The sequence below is a fragment of the Aplidium turbinatum genome, chromosome 3, assembly GCF_918807975.1.
Source record: "Aplidium turbinatum chromosome 3, kaAplTurb1.1, whole genome shotgun sequence".
NCBI classification, from domain to species: Eukaryota; Metazoa; Chordata; class Ascidiacea; order Aplousobranchia; family Polyclinidae; genus Aplidium; species Aplidium turbinatum.
In genome coordinates, this window is record NC_137474.1 from 739,936 (window position 1) to 757,154 (window position 17,219).

Consider the following 17,219-nt stretch of genomic DNA (forward strand, 5'->3'; position numbering starts at 1 on the left):
TGCAATAAACAAATGAAATGTTTTCAAGGAGAGATAGTTGTGTTGAATTGAGGCGATCAGCACAAACGAAATGATGGAGTTTCGTTTTATTGATTTCAAAACTTTCACTTCCCCACTATTAAACCAGGAATGTTAACAGACGTTTCCTCAGACCAAGCAGAAAGAGATTCGCGTTTGCAACAATGGCTTCTTCTATTCGTCGCGATGTGGAACTTGAATTTTTTTTTAAATAAGAATCTTTGGCTGAGTAAATTGTTGTAAAAGAAGTATGAAAATATATTTACGATTTTTATTCCTTGATTTTTAAAATAGCTTAATTCTATAACAAAAGTATTTGATCCAAATTATCTGAAGGTTTGTTTCCTTTTGTAACAAAACTATGCAGACTACAACGACCAGGAGGCGAATAAAAACACAATAAGAAATTATATAAAAATAATTATCTCTGTGAATATAATGAAGCAAGTAAGCACGAAGCTTTATCCCAGAAAAATTTGTCATTTTTACATTGATTCAACGTCTGTAGACGTCAAATCAATGCGAAAATGACAAACTTTGTTGTCCGGGATGTATATAGTCAAGAACAGCCAAGGATTTTATGTACGAATATAACGTTTGTTTGCATCACAGTCACAGGCTTATTACGTAACCATGAGCGTATTGTTTCTCATTTTCATATGTGGGTTTGTGACAACAGCGCATGCGCAAGGTGAGAAACATCAAGTGACGACGTTTAGTTGATTTTGTAGCATTCTTATGACAGTATAGGCTAGCTCAGTGGTTCCCAGAATGAGCTGTAGCCTACAGGAAAGCGCGCGTAAATAAATGTGTTTATTCAACAGTCAGTGTGAAATTTAAAGGCATACTAAAGGAAAATTTCAAACCGGAATTAAGCATTAAAATGAGTAAACTGAACATTCAAGAATACATTTCAAAACAATTACCCAAAAAAATTTGTTTTCAATGGCGCTGGCAAGGCCCAAAGTCCAGTGTTTCATTTATTTTCATTTTTTTCAAAATGACCAAAACGTGCAAACACAGCTCAAGAATACGTCATAAAGTCCAGCAATAACAAAAGCCACGTTACCAATCTGATGTTTTGAGCAAACTGTCTGCTGTTTTGATGTTAAAATGTGCTGTTTTGATGTAAATACATACATAGCCTACAGTCAAATCGCCCGCAGTAACAATTATTGCGTGATCGGTTGATTGCTAGACTTTATGACGTAGACTTTATGACGTTCTTTACAGTCGCACGCTTCGTTGCTCAGGCCAATCTCGTTTTGAAAGCTCTAACAAAAGCACGCGCACAATGGTGGTCAGACCGCAATGGGGCAAAATTTTATTGAAAATCGTTTTATGGTAGCATGTTAAACACAAAGAACGTGGAAAATCGCCAAGTCAGGTTTTTCCTTTAATACCCCTTTAAGCTTGACTTCTTGCCCAAAGTCCCTTAATATCTCGATGAAGCCACCTGCATTTCTTTCTCGACTATAAGCAGTCGTTCTCGTTTTTTGGTTTTTATGTTCGTTAATACGGAAAATCCACTCTCACATAGGTATGACGTGAAAAACTTCAGCAAAAGCACAGTAGCTTTCTATCCAACCCAAGGATACTTCATTTTGAATTTTTATCCAGAACTCGTCGAGAGGCATCTGCTTGCGCATAAGCTTAAAATTTATATAGTTACGAAGGTCAATTAATTCTGATTTAAAACAATATGAGAGTCCAGTAAAAAAGATTTTCTTATCTATGCGTAATTTTCCGTGAACAAGCTGGGAAAATATTTCTCAATTTTTTCTTCCGATGATTTTAGGTGCTGAGTTATTAATGAGACAACTTCTTTGTTTTTCATTACAGAGAAATGTGAAAGCAAAGTTTCCGTTCTTCACTTTAAAGGACCACATTTGCAGTTCTCCCAGTGCTTTCATTTTATCGGTTGAAGTTAAAGGCATACTAAATGAAAATTTCAAACGGGAATTAAGCATTAAAATGAGTAAACTGAAATTTCAAGAATACATTTATTTTCATTTTTTTTCAAAATGACCAAAAAGTGCAAACACTGCTTGAGAATACGTCACTAAAGACAGCAATAACAAAAGCCACGTTGCCACATCTGATGTTTTGAGCAAACTGATGTTTTGATGTTGAAATGTGTTGTTTTGATGTCCATACATACATAGCCTACAGTCAAATCGCCCGCAGTAACAATTATTGCGCGATTAGTTGATTGCTATAGTATTTAGTGACGTAACTGTACAGTCGCACGGTTCGCTGCTCAGGCCAATTTCGTTTTGAAAGCTCTAACAAAAGCACGCGCGCAATGGTGGTCAGACCGCAATGGGGCAAAATTTTATTGAAAATCGTTTTATGGTAGCATGTTAATCACAAAGAACGTGGAAAATCGCCAAGTTAGGTTTTTCCTTTAGTATCCCTTTAAGAGAGTTTCATTTTTGCCCTACATTTTGGCAGTCTCTGCATTTTTAGCATTTAATTGGAAGGCATTTTGGCAATAATGATGCGATTCAAACCTTTTTATGGAAAAAACAGCAACGAGTCCAAAGCTTTTTCACGCTGTTTTTCCTGGTTGAGAAAACAAAGGCTTACCGCGGATTATGTACTTACCGCCAGCGCCTTCCTCACGAAGTGACTCTCCAGAAAGGAGCCGGGAATAACTGCTAGACGCGAAACTTAATACGCACTGAAACTGACTGAAACTCGGTTAGAAATAAATAAATTACGCACTTAACGGGTTAAAATTAAAATACAGTATGGGCCGCAGCATTGCAATATCTCAATGTCTCGTTGCACTCTCGAGCATTGCAATTGGCACCCCAGGGTGCCGCGCACCCCGGTTGGGAACCACTGGGCTAGCTGGTGTACTTGCGTGAAAAGTGACTGGTTTTTAAAATATACTGTAAATAAAAACAGCGGTTTAATTTCTATTAACTTAACGTCGGGGAAGCGTTGTTTGCCAGTTGTTCGAATTGCTAGAGAGTTAAGGAGATCAGGCCCGGATTTAGGGGGAAGCAAAGGGTGAAGGTGCCCCGGGCCCCCTTTTGAAGGGCCCCTGACGTAGAAAAAATGTGGTTTTGTGTTAGTTTTGTTTTCTTTCAGCCTTTGAAGTTTCTGCAAAATTCTGTGCAGTGCTGGATTAATGCTACTGTAGACGTGGAGGTGGTTTTTCGCGAGAAAAATTTGTTTATACATGGGCCGCCCGATCTAAAAGTGCCCCGGGTCCCCCATCAGATAAATCCGGCCCTGAAAGAGATGTGGGATTTGTAGAGTCATAAAGGCCGAAAGGATAAACGAAAATTGAAGGCGCCATGCTCGAGTTTCACCTTTGTTCGGAATCATCAGTGGTGCATGTGTCTTGAGCGGAATGAAAACTTCCAACTTATTAGAAGTTGTGGACGTGAGTGAGTCCGACTTGAGTAGGAATCGAACCTCCGTTTAGAATAGATTGTACTATAGTTTCCAGTGTGCCGTTCTCATAACAACCCGGTCACGTCTCAGGACAATGAAGCTGTTGTTAACTACAGTCTTATTCCATTCAATGCGAGGGAGGGTAGCCTACTTGGTTTCTCCGAGTAGCCTACGCTGAGACGTATGAATCCACATTGTCAATAACCCCCACGCGAAGAACCCCACCATCAGGATTTTACCTTTCAAGTTATAAGCATCGTACTAATATTCTTTGCATGCCTTAATGACTTTACAAACCTCCACATCTTTTTGATTCTTCTATATTCGCCTGCAAGGGATATTAGTTGCCTAAGTGCGATGAAGGGTTAAGAAAGGCAGGACAACTTTCCATATGATCCCATCTGATTGCAGTCATTAAGATCCTTCTTGCACGCAGTTCAGTTCAGATACAGAAGAAAAAACAGTAAAGGTAGGAGTGGAAATCGAACCCACGCCACCAAAATGACTACATCCCTAGCTCTAAACCTCATGCCGCAGGCGATTCGATCTTAAATAACTTTGTATTAAAAAGTTTCGAGAAGAACGCTCGCAGTATCCGGTGCTGAGTCACATGACGCAATCAGCTGATTTGCAAGGAAACCTTCCCTATGCCTAACCCATTTTAACAGCTTTATTTGAACACGCGTTGAATATTGTGCTTGTTGCTGTGAGGCATAAACTCAACATGGCATCCAAGAAGTAGAAACATTTTTTAACTTGTAACGGTGAATTCACTGCAGGATGTGGAAGTACTCTCACCGCTGTTGTGTCCCGCGAAACCTTCACCTCACCCAACTATCCAGGCAATTATCCCAACAATCTCAATTGTGCTTGGACAATTGACGCCCCTCGCGGTTACGCGGTTCAAATAACCTTTGACCCCTTCTTCACCGAGAGCTGTTGCGATTACGTACAGGTGACCTTAATTTTTAGCTTGTTTTATTTAATTGCTTTGTTATTAGTTCTTTAATTGTCTTGTGATTGTGAAGTGTTTTAGAAGAGAATACGAGGATTGACTAAATCTCGCCGAATCAATAAATTTATTTGCTGGGAGGAAAACCGGTACCACAGTCAACAAACCGCTTCTTCAATGACGCAACGTTTGTAGATGTTCAATGTAAAAAGCGAGGATTTTGCAATTACAAACATTGTTTTGCGCCAACCCGCTTCAATCACGGTTTGTCTCGCGCAGGTGTACGATGGAGCGGCTTCAATGGGACAATACAGGGGTCGAAAGACCAATCTGGCTCTAAGGTCCACCACAACTTCTTTAAGAATCGTCCTTCATTCAGATGACAGCATCGCAGGAACAGGGTTCATTGCAACATATGCAAGAGAAGGTGAATCCACAAATATCGCATCCTCCTTAATCTCAACCTGCATCCACATATATTACATCCTCCTTAATCTCAACCTGCTTTCACATACATTGTATCCTCCTTAATCTCAACATGCATCCACAAATCCTCCCTAATCTCAACCTGCATCCACATATACTGCATCCGCCTTAATCTCAAACTGCATCCATATATATTGCATACTCCTTAATCTCAACCTGCATCCACATATATTGCATCCTCCTTAATCATTAATCTCAACTTGCATTCACATATAGGCCTATTGCATCCTCCTTAATCTCAATCTGCATCGACATATATTGCATCCTCCTTAATCTCAACCTGCATCCACATATATTACATCCTCCTTAATCTCACCTTGCGTCCGCATATATTACATCCTCCTTAATCTCAGTCTGCATCAACATGTATTGTATTTTCCAAGCACTGCTATGCAATTGTGTGTTGGCCTCACCTTCAGGCTCTATACTATCTGCTTGTCGCTGTGTGCTTGTCGCTGTCAACATATTTATTTTCCTTCAGATATAGATGAGTGCGCCGAGGGGCTTAACAATTGTGGACCCAACTCCGACTGCACTAACATCCGGGGAAGTTTCCGGTGTGGGTGCAAATTGGGGTACAGAGGAAACGGGACCCATTGTGAGGAAGTAAACGAGTGCGAAAGCATCACGAGCCCGCATAATTGTCATGACAACGCGGTTTGCACGAATCTGATTGGTCGATACCGTTGTGACTGCAACCCTGGATACACAGGTGAATTAAACATTTACACAAAATTAAAAAAAAAGTTTTTCTAATGAAATAATCAAATAATTTTGTCGTTCGTTTGCAATTGTGAAGTAACAATCGTATTTGCCTCCAGGAGATGGAGTAATTTGCGTCGACATCGATGAATGCGAGGAGACAACAATCTGCGATGCGAACGTCCAATGCACAAACTACCAGGGGGGATACACTTGCGTCTGCAATCAAGGCTACACAGGGGACGGACACAACTGTGAAGGTACAAAGGAACTTTATGGATTGGACTTGTTGTCTTTATCTTTCAAACGTTTGGCATTGTAGAGAACACTCCAAACATCCTTCCCACGCTATAAAGTTATACGACTCTGCAGTGCAATGGAATTAACTCAATATATTTTCATTGTCGGAATGTAAAGAAACAAATGATGTATTGTGATGTCAATAATGCAGGAACGAGATCAACAAAAAGTCCGAATTGCAAACTTTCATGAAAAACAAAACCATAGAATTTTTCCCAAGGAAATTTCTTTTAGCGCTACTTTTGTATTCTTAACAAACTACACCAAAGTGCTAAACTCATAAAATTATTTCTTTCAGACATCGACGAATGTCACGAGGGAGTAAACAATTGCGACAGACACGCGCATTGTTACAACACAATCGGGAGCTACCGATGCGAATGCAAGCCTGGATTCAACGGGAACGGAAACCAATGCATCGATATCAATGAATGCGTCACAAACCCTCCCGATTGCGCACAGAACGCTGGATGCAAGAACCTCCCTGGCAGCTACACCTGCGCATGCAACAATGGATACTCGGGCGATGGCATACATTGCATCAGTAAGCATCCGCGTTATCAATTGTTTTGCGTTATCACTTTTGATAGAGCCATCCCATGGCTGTATCAAAAGTGCCTCCAACGGTGATGCCGTAATATACTATATAGCCATCTCGTGATAGAGCCATTCCATCTGTGGGTAGTGGATGGGTTGCTAAGTAACGAGATGATGACCAGTGCTCAGGAAGAAGGTTGATTCGACGTTTATTCAACGCAAGTGGTGGTGTCTTGACAAGTCACTTATTTATGTGCTTGAAGATGGACGTGAAGATTAATCAAAGTTAATGCAAATCTTCAATATGAGATATGAACTGCAGATGCAACTATACAACCACCTCATCTTTACAGAGGCCTTCTCAGTACTCTGCCTCCCCGAGACCATCTCAGTGAGGATGGTTGCTAAGTATTTCACCGACAAAGACATCGCTCTCAGTGATCTCCACTTCAACGACTACTCCTGCAGAGGAACTGTTGATGAAGTGCATAGAGATATTTGGGTGTTCAACATCACCACTCTTTCTTCCTGCTCCACTGTTCGAACGGTGAGTGACTCCCAAAATGGTTGCTGGAGGTTTGTTTGCATCAACGTAAGCTGCTTTGAGATCTCATCAATTTGATAAACCATTTTCCTTTGATCTTACTCTTAACAATACACTATTGTCTTGCGAGCAATGTGTCTTTCTCGAGAATTCTGGAACTGAAACAACGACATTTTAATTTCACCTTTTCAATTATAAAATAACGATCCTGAGGAACATCAGCTTCTGCAATCAGTGGACTATGAAAGGAGTTTGTTGTTACGCCAATAGATATTGGCACGGCTTGGACCACTCTTTGCAAACAAACCGTTTCATTATGACAAAAGATTTTCAGATAATCAATAGATGATCACCCTGTTATTGATTGATTGGTTTGTTTTGTTGTGCAATATCAAAATAGCTCCAATCAAACGACACAACGTTAGAGGGAAGTTTTCCACATTTGATTCCAGAGCAACTCAACCCATCTGACCTACACCAACACTCTTTCCAACGTCCTTCAGGGTAACAGGGTCTACGTGGGACGGGCCCACCTCAACACGTTCTCTTGCAGCTACAAGAAGTTTCTCAACGATTCCTCCAGATTCACTTTCAATTATGGAGTTCTACAAGAGTAGGTTTCAAAATACTTTAGTTGATATTTCTAACGTCAAACGACAAAACTACTCTTCAAATACCGCTTTTACTATTTGTTTCATCATCTCCTATTGATTGGGTCATTGTATGCAGTAGTTAATAATTTAATTTTTGTGGACCATAAAAAGCAATTTAGCATGATTACCATACGTCGTCATATTCACCACATGCTGATGGTAAGATATCGTTGTTACTGAGGTCTCTGGGTTTGAATCCAGTCTGCTTCACTAATATTTTTACAGCATTGCTAACATTACCGCTCCATCGAACCTAGGAGTGTTCATTGCCACAATGAACCACTTCACCGACAACACGTACTCAAAAATAGAAACAAACACAAACTACGACACTTCAGCTAGAATCTACGTCAAGGTGGGTGCTTCAATTTTCCCTTATTTACATTAAATAATATTTTTTAATGCAGTGCTGCTACAAATTTATTATAAAAACTATTAATAGAAAGGAAAACAAATGGAAAAAAGAAAAGACGAACCAAGAATCATCAAAAATTATATAAAGTGAAATTGAAAGTGCTGCGGCAAAAGCCAATGGCGCATTGGCTCCAACTTTTAACATGTGAAAAGAAACACATTGATGAAGTCACAATGAGGTCACTAGCAGTTAAGCGGGATATTTTAGTTGTTTTACACAGGTTGACCTCAGAACGACAGACGAGCATTTGAAGTTGGTCCTGGACAGATGCTGGATCACCCCAACACCCCGCATGGACCACAAAGATAACTTTAGCTTCATCCGCCATGGGTGAGAGATGTTTTTAAAGCAATTTTAAAAAATTCTTTAAAATTTTTCAACATTCTCGTTTTACGAGTCGTGCTATACAGTCTAGAATGCGTAAATTGGACCTCCACAACAATAAAAAACTCACTACTTTCCAAAATCACATCATGAAAAGCATGACCAACAAAAGACTACTTGACCACATGAAAATAGAAGACCAATCGACTATAACGAAGCTACACCCAATTGCAGCAACAATAAAATCAAACCGTTAAGGACTGCTCTCCATTCAGCGGCATCTAATGGATGAAATAATTCCCCGGCAACATGACTTCAACAATCGGAAACTTCACTCTGTCAATCTCGGTGACCGGACCTGCGTCAGTGATTCAAAGCCTTTACAAATATGCGAAACTGCCAGGATTAAGCTCTGCAAGAAGTTTTCCCAGTCCGAGGATAAAGATTCAATCAATCAATCCTAAAACTGTTCGGCCATGCTGCAAGAGAAGATGGAGATTGAATGGATAATTTAAACTCAACGGACGGAAGCATAGTTGCGCACCGACAGTCAGGTTACAAGGTCGAGCCCCAAGCATGTGCAGCAGCGTTTTGACAAGGAACTTAATGTCATGCTAAAAGGAAGCAGATAACACGAAGACTGCATTGTCTTTCGCTGCCTCCTCCATCTGGTATGTTACATTATTATGCGCTATCTATAGCCTCTACAAGTATGCGAAACTACCAGGAATAACCTACCAAAGCTTTGTCAGTCCGAGGATAAAGATTCAAAAACCAAACCAACCCTATGGTATTGGTCAGAAAAGAATGGATAAAAATAATGCAAAAGCATCTCTCCAACCGAGCGAGTAAAATCATGAAGTTTGAATCCTGATGGCCAATGATTGTAGTTTCTGGATAACTGACTTTCATCAAGCACAAATTTTGTGATTTTGATTGATTGGCGAGCTTGGGAAGTGGATTATTATCCGTATGTTTCATGTTTGCGAGTTATTCAACTCATCATGGAATGGCATTAAATTGGCATTAAATATGTGCAAAATGGTGAAAATTCATGGCGTAGCTGGAGTTTTTATATTTCTTTTGTTTAAAGAATGTAAAACTAGCTTGAAGTTACAGTTTCACAACAAAATGGCCGGTAGCTTCCAACTGATGGATTTAATATTTCAGATGCCCTATCGATGATTCTGGGAATGTGTTGGTGAGTTCTTGGCTTTCTTGTCTCCTTGCTGAGTCAATGTGTTTCTCGCAACAACATTGCAATACTGTTCCAGATTAGACGATATCTTCTTGATATTAAAGTGGCATTCAGTAATCCGTAGTTTTAAAAACTCAAAACCATGTTTTTCTGCAAGACGGAATCCTCGTGGACTGCGAATGGGTGGTGGAAACTGCAATGTTTTTGGCAGAATTCTTTCTCTCAAACAAGTATTACTTGTTTGAGAGAAATTGCAATACTGTATTAGATGATAATACAACATAACGCAGTTAGCAAGAAAAAGGAAAATGTGGGTTTGCTAAAACTTGCTGAAGAATCGTTTGTGATGTTCAGATCACGGATTCCGGTAAAAGTCAGATGGCGAAGTTTGAAAGCCAAGTGTTTGCATACGTCGACTACAGCCGTACATACCTCCACTGCTGCATGTTCATTTGCTTTCCAATGCCTGGACACAGTTGTGAGCCGGTAAGCAAGTCGATTAGCAAAAATGAAACAAGTGAAAAGTGTTGCTTTGTTGGTTTTGAATTTTTATATTTAAACTGACAAAACATCTTTGAGAGCTCAATCCTGAGCAAAGTTTCCGCTTGTTGAAGTGTTGCGGCCTATGAAATATTCTATCCACTTGGTGCCGCTGAATGGAAAGCAGTCCTGAAGCTGAAATGCGTTGCTCAAGCGCACATCCCGTGAGTCGAACTAGCGCCACTTGACCTTGTAGTTTCTTCGAACACAAACACGGCTGTCTATTGGTTCAAAAGGTTCAACTTTATCATATCTAATCAAGGATTATACACGCACACACTCAGTCGCACCACACACACACACAGTTGGATCACACATGCACACAGTTGGATCACACACACACTTAGTTGGATCACATGCGTACACGGTCATATCACACACGCACACAGTCGGATCACACACACAGCTTGACAACACACGCACGAAGTCGGATCACACACGCACACAGCTTTGACCATGAAATTTCATCGGCCTCCATTCATTGCTTTTGATTTGCAGTTCGGCAAGGCTTGTATGAGCAGCTCACCTTGGGCGAGAGTTTTGAATAATTCCATTCAGTTCAAAGCTGGAATGTTGTCACTAAACATTTGTCCAGGTTTGCAGGAATGGGGAGAATCTCAATAGTTACAGTGTTGCCAGCAACAGCACCGTGAACTTCCACTTCTCAAGCGACAGGCGTCAGAAGAGAGGGACAAAGGAACCGTTGAAAAATGACGAGATCCTATCGCTCGGTCCTTTTCGAATGCAGAAATGTAAGTAGATGTTTCAACTGGCAACTTAAGAAATTATGAAAAATCCACCGGTCTTTCTGTCAAGTTTTTCACCATGAGTTTGATACACAAATGGGGCCTGTCAGCATCTGAAGCGTGCAACTGTGGTGCAGAAGAACAAACCGCAAGCTACAAGTACATACTCTACCACTGCCCGACTTTACCTTCACCAAGGACAGTTTGTCTGGTCTATAAATACTGAAGGACGCTACCATCAAGTGGCTTCTCTAGGAAAGCCCAGACCTCTGACCCCGATTAAACTAATCAATAAAAAGAACTTCTCATACGAAAGAGAACCATAAGTTTGTTGCAATGACACGTGTCCACTGCCCAATGAACACACAGATCAGTGAGCAATAAAGACCAATGATGATGAGCTGATAATGATACTTCCACAGAACAATTAAGAATCGAACTACGGTATAAACCTGTCGATTCTAAGCAATTAATTTTTCATATAGTGTGATAGGCTAACTGTTTCTTCAAATACATTATTATTACGCTAGGCTATCTTTTTATTGTAAAATTATTGGAAAACATATAAGCTAGTTTATCATAAGTTCACAACCAACAAGACTATGAACATTTTACAAACAGAGCAAGTTAACTATACAAAGTTAATGCAGTTTAAATTTTTGTCGCAGCATGTCCGGTACCACAAGGGGTCACTATGACTATGCTGACGTCAGGCATGATGTTGGTGGTTTGCCTGGCCTGCTGCATGTTCGTCGCAGTCACCTACAGACGAAGCAGAGAAATCCCTATTGCTGCTCTACTAGCAAATCAAAAGGCACAATCGGTTTCGCCATCACCATCAGGATGAGAAGACTCCGAAAAGAAACAGATGAAATGGAATTCATGACGAATGATGCTTGTTTTATTTTTAATTTGGCTGATAGAAGTCTTTCTGATCGTTTGCTAAACTTTAATATCAACTTACCACAATAGCAGTGATTGTTGAACCGAAATTGAGTAGGATACGAAAAATTAACTGTGCTTGAAAATCATGTCAGCAAAGAGTATCCTAAATAACCCTCAGATTTTTTCGAAAAATATATTGCAGAGATCTGTTGGGTGAAAATTTTCTGTTTTCAGCAACATTATTTCATTCAAAAGCCAAGATTTCATTATTTTTTTTGCAGGCAATCAGGTTGAGTAAAGCCTTTAGGGTAGGCTATTAGGTGGTCGCAGCGGAAAACCACATATCTCCGTGCCCGTGAAAAAGTTGAAAGATAAAATTTCCAAATCCTTCGTCTGTATGCGATGACCGTAAAAACACTCTTCTGAAAAATTCTTTTCACGAATTGTATTTCAGGACACAGGACAGCTACACGGGATGTTACAAGAAATAGCCCAACACGTACGCACTACGCACAAAACCACTTGTCACCACAAAACAGATTTCTGTATAAAGTACGGAAATTTCGTCTAGCTAGTACCGTAGTAACTGTTTAATATATCTGACCAGCTTTCTCATCGACAATCTACAAAATGACGAAACTGATTGCCATATTTCAAACGCACATAACCTGCCTCTATGATGTAACAGTCAATATGGTTTGTTCAACATGGAAATTCAAGTGGAGTCGGAGCAGGAGTTGGAGCCAGATGTTTGAAAAATAACTCTGGCTCCGATGTATTTCATAAGATGCTACTACTATTGGCTGAATTCACATAATTTAACAGCAACCCTTCACAAAATTAAGAAATTATTTGCGTAATCAGACGTCGAATTAACGAATATGTTTGATGAAAGCACCTTAAGTTTCATAAAGTTGTGCCATTTTTTAGCAACAGTTGATATGTCGTCGAATTGATATGTCGTATTATTTTAATGAAGCACTTTTTGGAGCCTGGAGCCGGAGCAGTGGTATCAATAAGCTCCGGAGCAGGAGCTGGAACTAATATATGATAAAAGAGAGCTCAGGAGCTATAGCTGGAGGCCTGGAGCAACTTGATATTTAGGCTACGCTTGCTCCAAAGCTCTGGTTACAATTCAGCTATAACAAATGAAATTAACGCGTTACGATACGACGAAAATACGTAGATCATGCGCAATAAAATTTTGTCATTAAGTAAGCCTTTTCCCAAGTAGACCCAGCGTGTACAAAGCGGATAGATTATGTCAGACGTTTAACACAAAGCAAAAACCAAATTTACTAATTAGCAATAAATTTGTACTCACATGAAGCAATCTCTTTCAAGCTGCTTATCCGAATTCTACAAATCTCGACTTATTAGTCCGAATTGGCAGACAAAACGCTGTCACAAACCAAACTCACAAATGAACAGAACTCTTGCCCCAAATTTGGCTACAAACTGTCTGATAATATTTCAGGCACAAGCGCGCTTATTTCAGATAATTTTTTACGTGTTTTAAAATTCCCAAGTTACAATAAAAAAGCAACAAATCGAAAAACAATATTTTCGATGAAATCATGGAATGTTGTTCCTGTACGCAATAAAGTAATTAATCCCAAGGGGGTAGGCCTATAACTTCAGTAAATTGTTACGTCACAAAAGCTGGGAACCGCCATGTTGCGATAATGTTGGAATAATGTTTCAGAAAACGTGTAAAATCACCAAAATATTTCCCAAAACGAAGTGTTTTTCTATAATATATTGTTTCAAACCAAAAAAATTTCCAGTTAATCAATTGCAGTTGATTAATCGTCAGGAAAAAGCTGCTATGCCGCCAAAAAGGGCATTAATCAACATAAGCTTATCGCCATTCGTAAACTCGTGAACTTCAACGAACTTATAGGCTAGGTAGTGTAGAGAAAATATCTTACACAATGTGCAGTAAAAGCAGAGCCACTATATACATGTATATAGTGTATATAGTGACTCTGGTAACACCATTGAACTCGCCATCCTCAAAAACTCTAAAATGAATTATAAGATTGTGTCTTTAGCTTAATTTTCTAGAAGTCATATTTTTTCAGGACTCCGCAAGTTAATCATTCAGACTCAAGTTACAAAAAATATCAGTTGACGTTCAGTAGCAGAGCACAGCTTGTTCTAGGCTACTAACCACACGCACATCAGTAGCTATTACTGCAGTAAATGATATTAGGCCTATTTTAAGTGCCCAAGTTAAAATTATGACTTATGTCTCTTAAGAAGTCCCATATAGTCTGTGGCGATTCCTGTCCATTGCCAATAAATCGATCAACGAGGCGCATAATGTAGTACCTATTGGCTTCTTTGTATTTTCTTCGTTTCGCTGGCGGTTTGTATCCAGCGATCATTTGTTCGTTTTGCTACCGTCGCCCACGTAGGTCGTCGCCCACATGGTCTCGCCCAGTTGGGCTCGCCTAGATGTCGCAGAGGCAATATTGATATGGTTAGCACTCAATTTGTAGTGAGTATCAATACACAACATTCACCCTTCTGTAGCCTAGGTCAGGTGGATTGCTCTTTCTACATGGGCTACATATTATTTTTGCATCAAAAAAAACGTTCATCAATATTATTTAACAATCACACATTTTTTTATTGATCGACTTGCTTAAAATAACGTTTGGTATTTTTTCCTTGATTTGGCAGTTTTTTTAGGTGCATTTGGCATTTTTTTGCAATTTTAGTTTGGCAACCCTGGTTCTGAAAAATTTATGACTTGGCCTTGTTGTTGTGAGCAGAGCAGCGTTACCACATCTGATGTTTTAACATCAGATCTGATGTTTTGAGCAAACTGTCTGATGTCTGATGTTTTGATGTTGAAATCTGATGTTTGATTTTTTTTTTATGCAGAGTACTTCCATATATATGAATACTGTAGGTTTGTGTTCTCATTAATGTACCGTATTTAGTAGCCTATAGCATAACTAGCCTTAGGCTTTATGTGTCCACACTCCACAGGCTATTTCTAAGGAATTATTCAGATGTCTAGTCCTAGTTATTCAGAAAGTGCTAGTAAACCAATTATTAAAAAGAAAAAATTGGAATATGCACAGAGTTTTAACGAGCGCTGGCCCGAAAATGAAAACCTACAGCCACAGCAGCAGTTGAGAGAATTTTTAGTGCTATAAATTTAGTGCCATCAAAAAACCGACTCGCCACTAACACTTTGAAAGGGCAACTCCTTGCACATCAGTTAATTTCAGATCCAATGGAGGGTGCACAAAGTGGAAGCCCTCCACAAGTTTAATTCAAGATATGGAAACTGGAGGACCATATCGACGATAACGAAGAATAATACACAACCACTGTGGATTATTCTGCAGTAATAGCATTACGAATACTTGATGTTTAAATGCACAGTTTACACAAAATTCACCACTTGTGTTTGTGCATTTTATTCATGTAGGTGTGCTGTTAGGTTAGGTGTGAGAAACTTAGATTATTATTGAAATCAATAAGATTTTGAGTCTGATGTTAGTTTGGAACTTTTTGGAAAAAATCTGATGTTTTGGAGACTCGAGTCAGTGGGAACACTGGAGCAGAGTGAGCTTATCATAGACTGTCAAGCCATTTTAGCTCCAGTTTTGATTAACCCTTTCTGCCCAATTTATTTTCTTTGCTAAAACAATTTCTAGTGATATATTTTTTATAATGCTATGAAACAGTGGTTTTTATCCTGTTTTTTGACAAACCCCCCTCCCCTTTTGCATGAATCACATGCTTTGTTTTCTTCCCAACTTTGAACAAGTGTAACACCAAAAGCAATTTTGTTTATTTGTTGAACACGTGCAGCCTACATTTTAGTGAGAACCTGTATTGAAATTGTTTTTCAGAAACTTGATAATTCTTATTTTTACGAGGTTTATCTCCGGAAATTGCGCAACAAATGATAGTTGGTCTTCAACTTACAGCTGGTACTTTTTAGTCTTACAGCAACCGCAGTAGAAAATGTAGTGAAGATTTGTGGATCCGAGCATTGTTAGGAAGATAATCTCGAGTTCTATTTTTCGATCCTCACTTTGCTGTGTAGTTAAACTTCAAGGCAAAACTCTTGTGGTTTTTCAAAAATATTTTTAATCGATTCTAGCTTTCATCAATATCTGGAAATTTATTTAACTGAGTTGTTGGTTGATTCATCGGCTCGAAACCAAAGTTAGGCTGCCATCTGCAAGTGCAGCATTCATGTTAATTAGCATGCTTCATCAAACATTGTGTGGAAAATCCAGGTTTTTGATCAGGTTACATCCTTATACAGATTACAGACGGTTGAAACGTGCTCTAGCTTTTGTCAAGTTGCCCACTTTGATAACTACGGTCATTAATCAGGGAACGTTTCATTGGTTTGCTAAAGGCAAAGTCTTGAATGCCAAGGCTTCTTGATAAACAATGCAATAAACCACAGCACTAAAAATAGATTTTATTCTTTTTCACATAGAGTCGGATTGCACAGCAAGCGCAACAAATGTTTTGTCTGACACAAACTTATACCAGTGATTCTCAGTTTCCAAGGAAATGTGAATGGCAAAAACAATAGGCTACAGTGCGTTGAATTCACTGCCTACTAGCAAAAAGTTTAAATAAGATTGAAGACCTCGTGCCCCCTTTTGGCGCCCCCAGACCCCCTAAGAGAGCATGATCCCTGGTCAGTAGCGTAGCCAGGAATTTTGAAAGGGGTGGGTTTTGACCACCCAGCGGCAGAGGGTCTGGGGGGCCTCCCCCAGAAAATTTTGAAAAATTACTTTGAATTTGGTGCATTCTGAAAGCATTTTCAACAAAAATGTGGGTATGAATATTCCTGTAAAATGGTGCTGTCCGGTAGCAATGCAAAAGGTTAAGATCATGTTTTCTTGAGCATTTTTCGGAAATAAAGCTAAGTTCCTGGCTGAGATGTTTGGTATTGGCAAAACTTGCTCTTTTAATGCAATTTTGTTTAAAATTAGGCAATTTTTTTTTAGACTGAAAGCATCATTCTCAATATTGTGACGTCACACGCATGCCAAAAGGGGGGTTGTAACCCCCAAAACCCCCTGGCTACGCCACTGCTCCTGGTTAAGAACCACAGCTATTAAATATTATTTTAATTCAATTTTTTGAAAAAAAACTTTTCTGTATTTTTTCTTTGACTGACGAATCCGGGCATGACAACGAAAAATATTTTCAACAGGTGAATTCATAATTATATTTGAAAACAATGAGTATAAACAGCAATAAAACTACTATAAATGTTAGCCTTTTTTTTTGTTTACGGTCAAATAACTATATACATCATTCGTCTTATTGCAAAAGTTTTCATCTGTGTATACATATTACATATGTCATCCACCAACAAATGGTTAAAAAAAGTTTGAGATCTTTCATAAGCTAACTAGCCTAACTTTGTGTGTAATTTTGAGGTAGAATTGTTTCTTGAAGGTTACCCTTTACTTACTTCTGTAGTCAATTTTCTTAATCCCGTATAGGATGGTTTAT

The 17,219-nt window shown here is 39.2% G+C and overlaps 1 protein-coding gene across 1 annotated transcript; it reads left to right on the top strand.

The window, feature by feature from the left end:
- Positions 1-265: 265 nt before the first annotated feature.
- Positions 266-11,940, top strand: LOC145766435 (uncharacterized). Its single transcript, XM_082578145.1, has 14 exons — positions 266-709; positions 4,206-4,381; positions 4,658-4,805; positions 5,346-5,576; positions 5,686-5,826; positions 6,165-6,410; positions 6,757-6,950; positions 7,400-7,560; positions 7,826-7,955; positions 8,236-8,345; positions 9,510-9,540; positions 9,892-10,023; positions 10,673-10,829; positions 11,492-11,940. The coding sequence occupies exons 1-14, from the start codon at positions 652-654 to the stop codon at positions 11,668-11,670; spliced, it is 2,094 nt and encodes a 697-aa protein (XP_082434271.1). The 5' UTR covers positions 266-651; the 3' UTR covers positions 11,671-11,940.
- Positions 11,941-17,219: the final 5,279 nt, after the last annotated feature.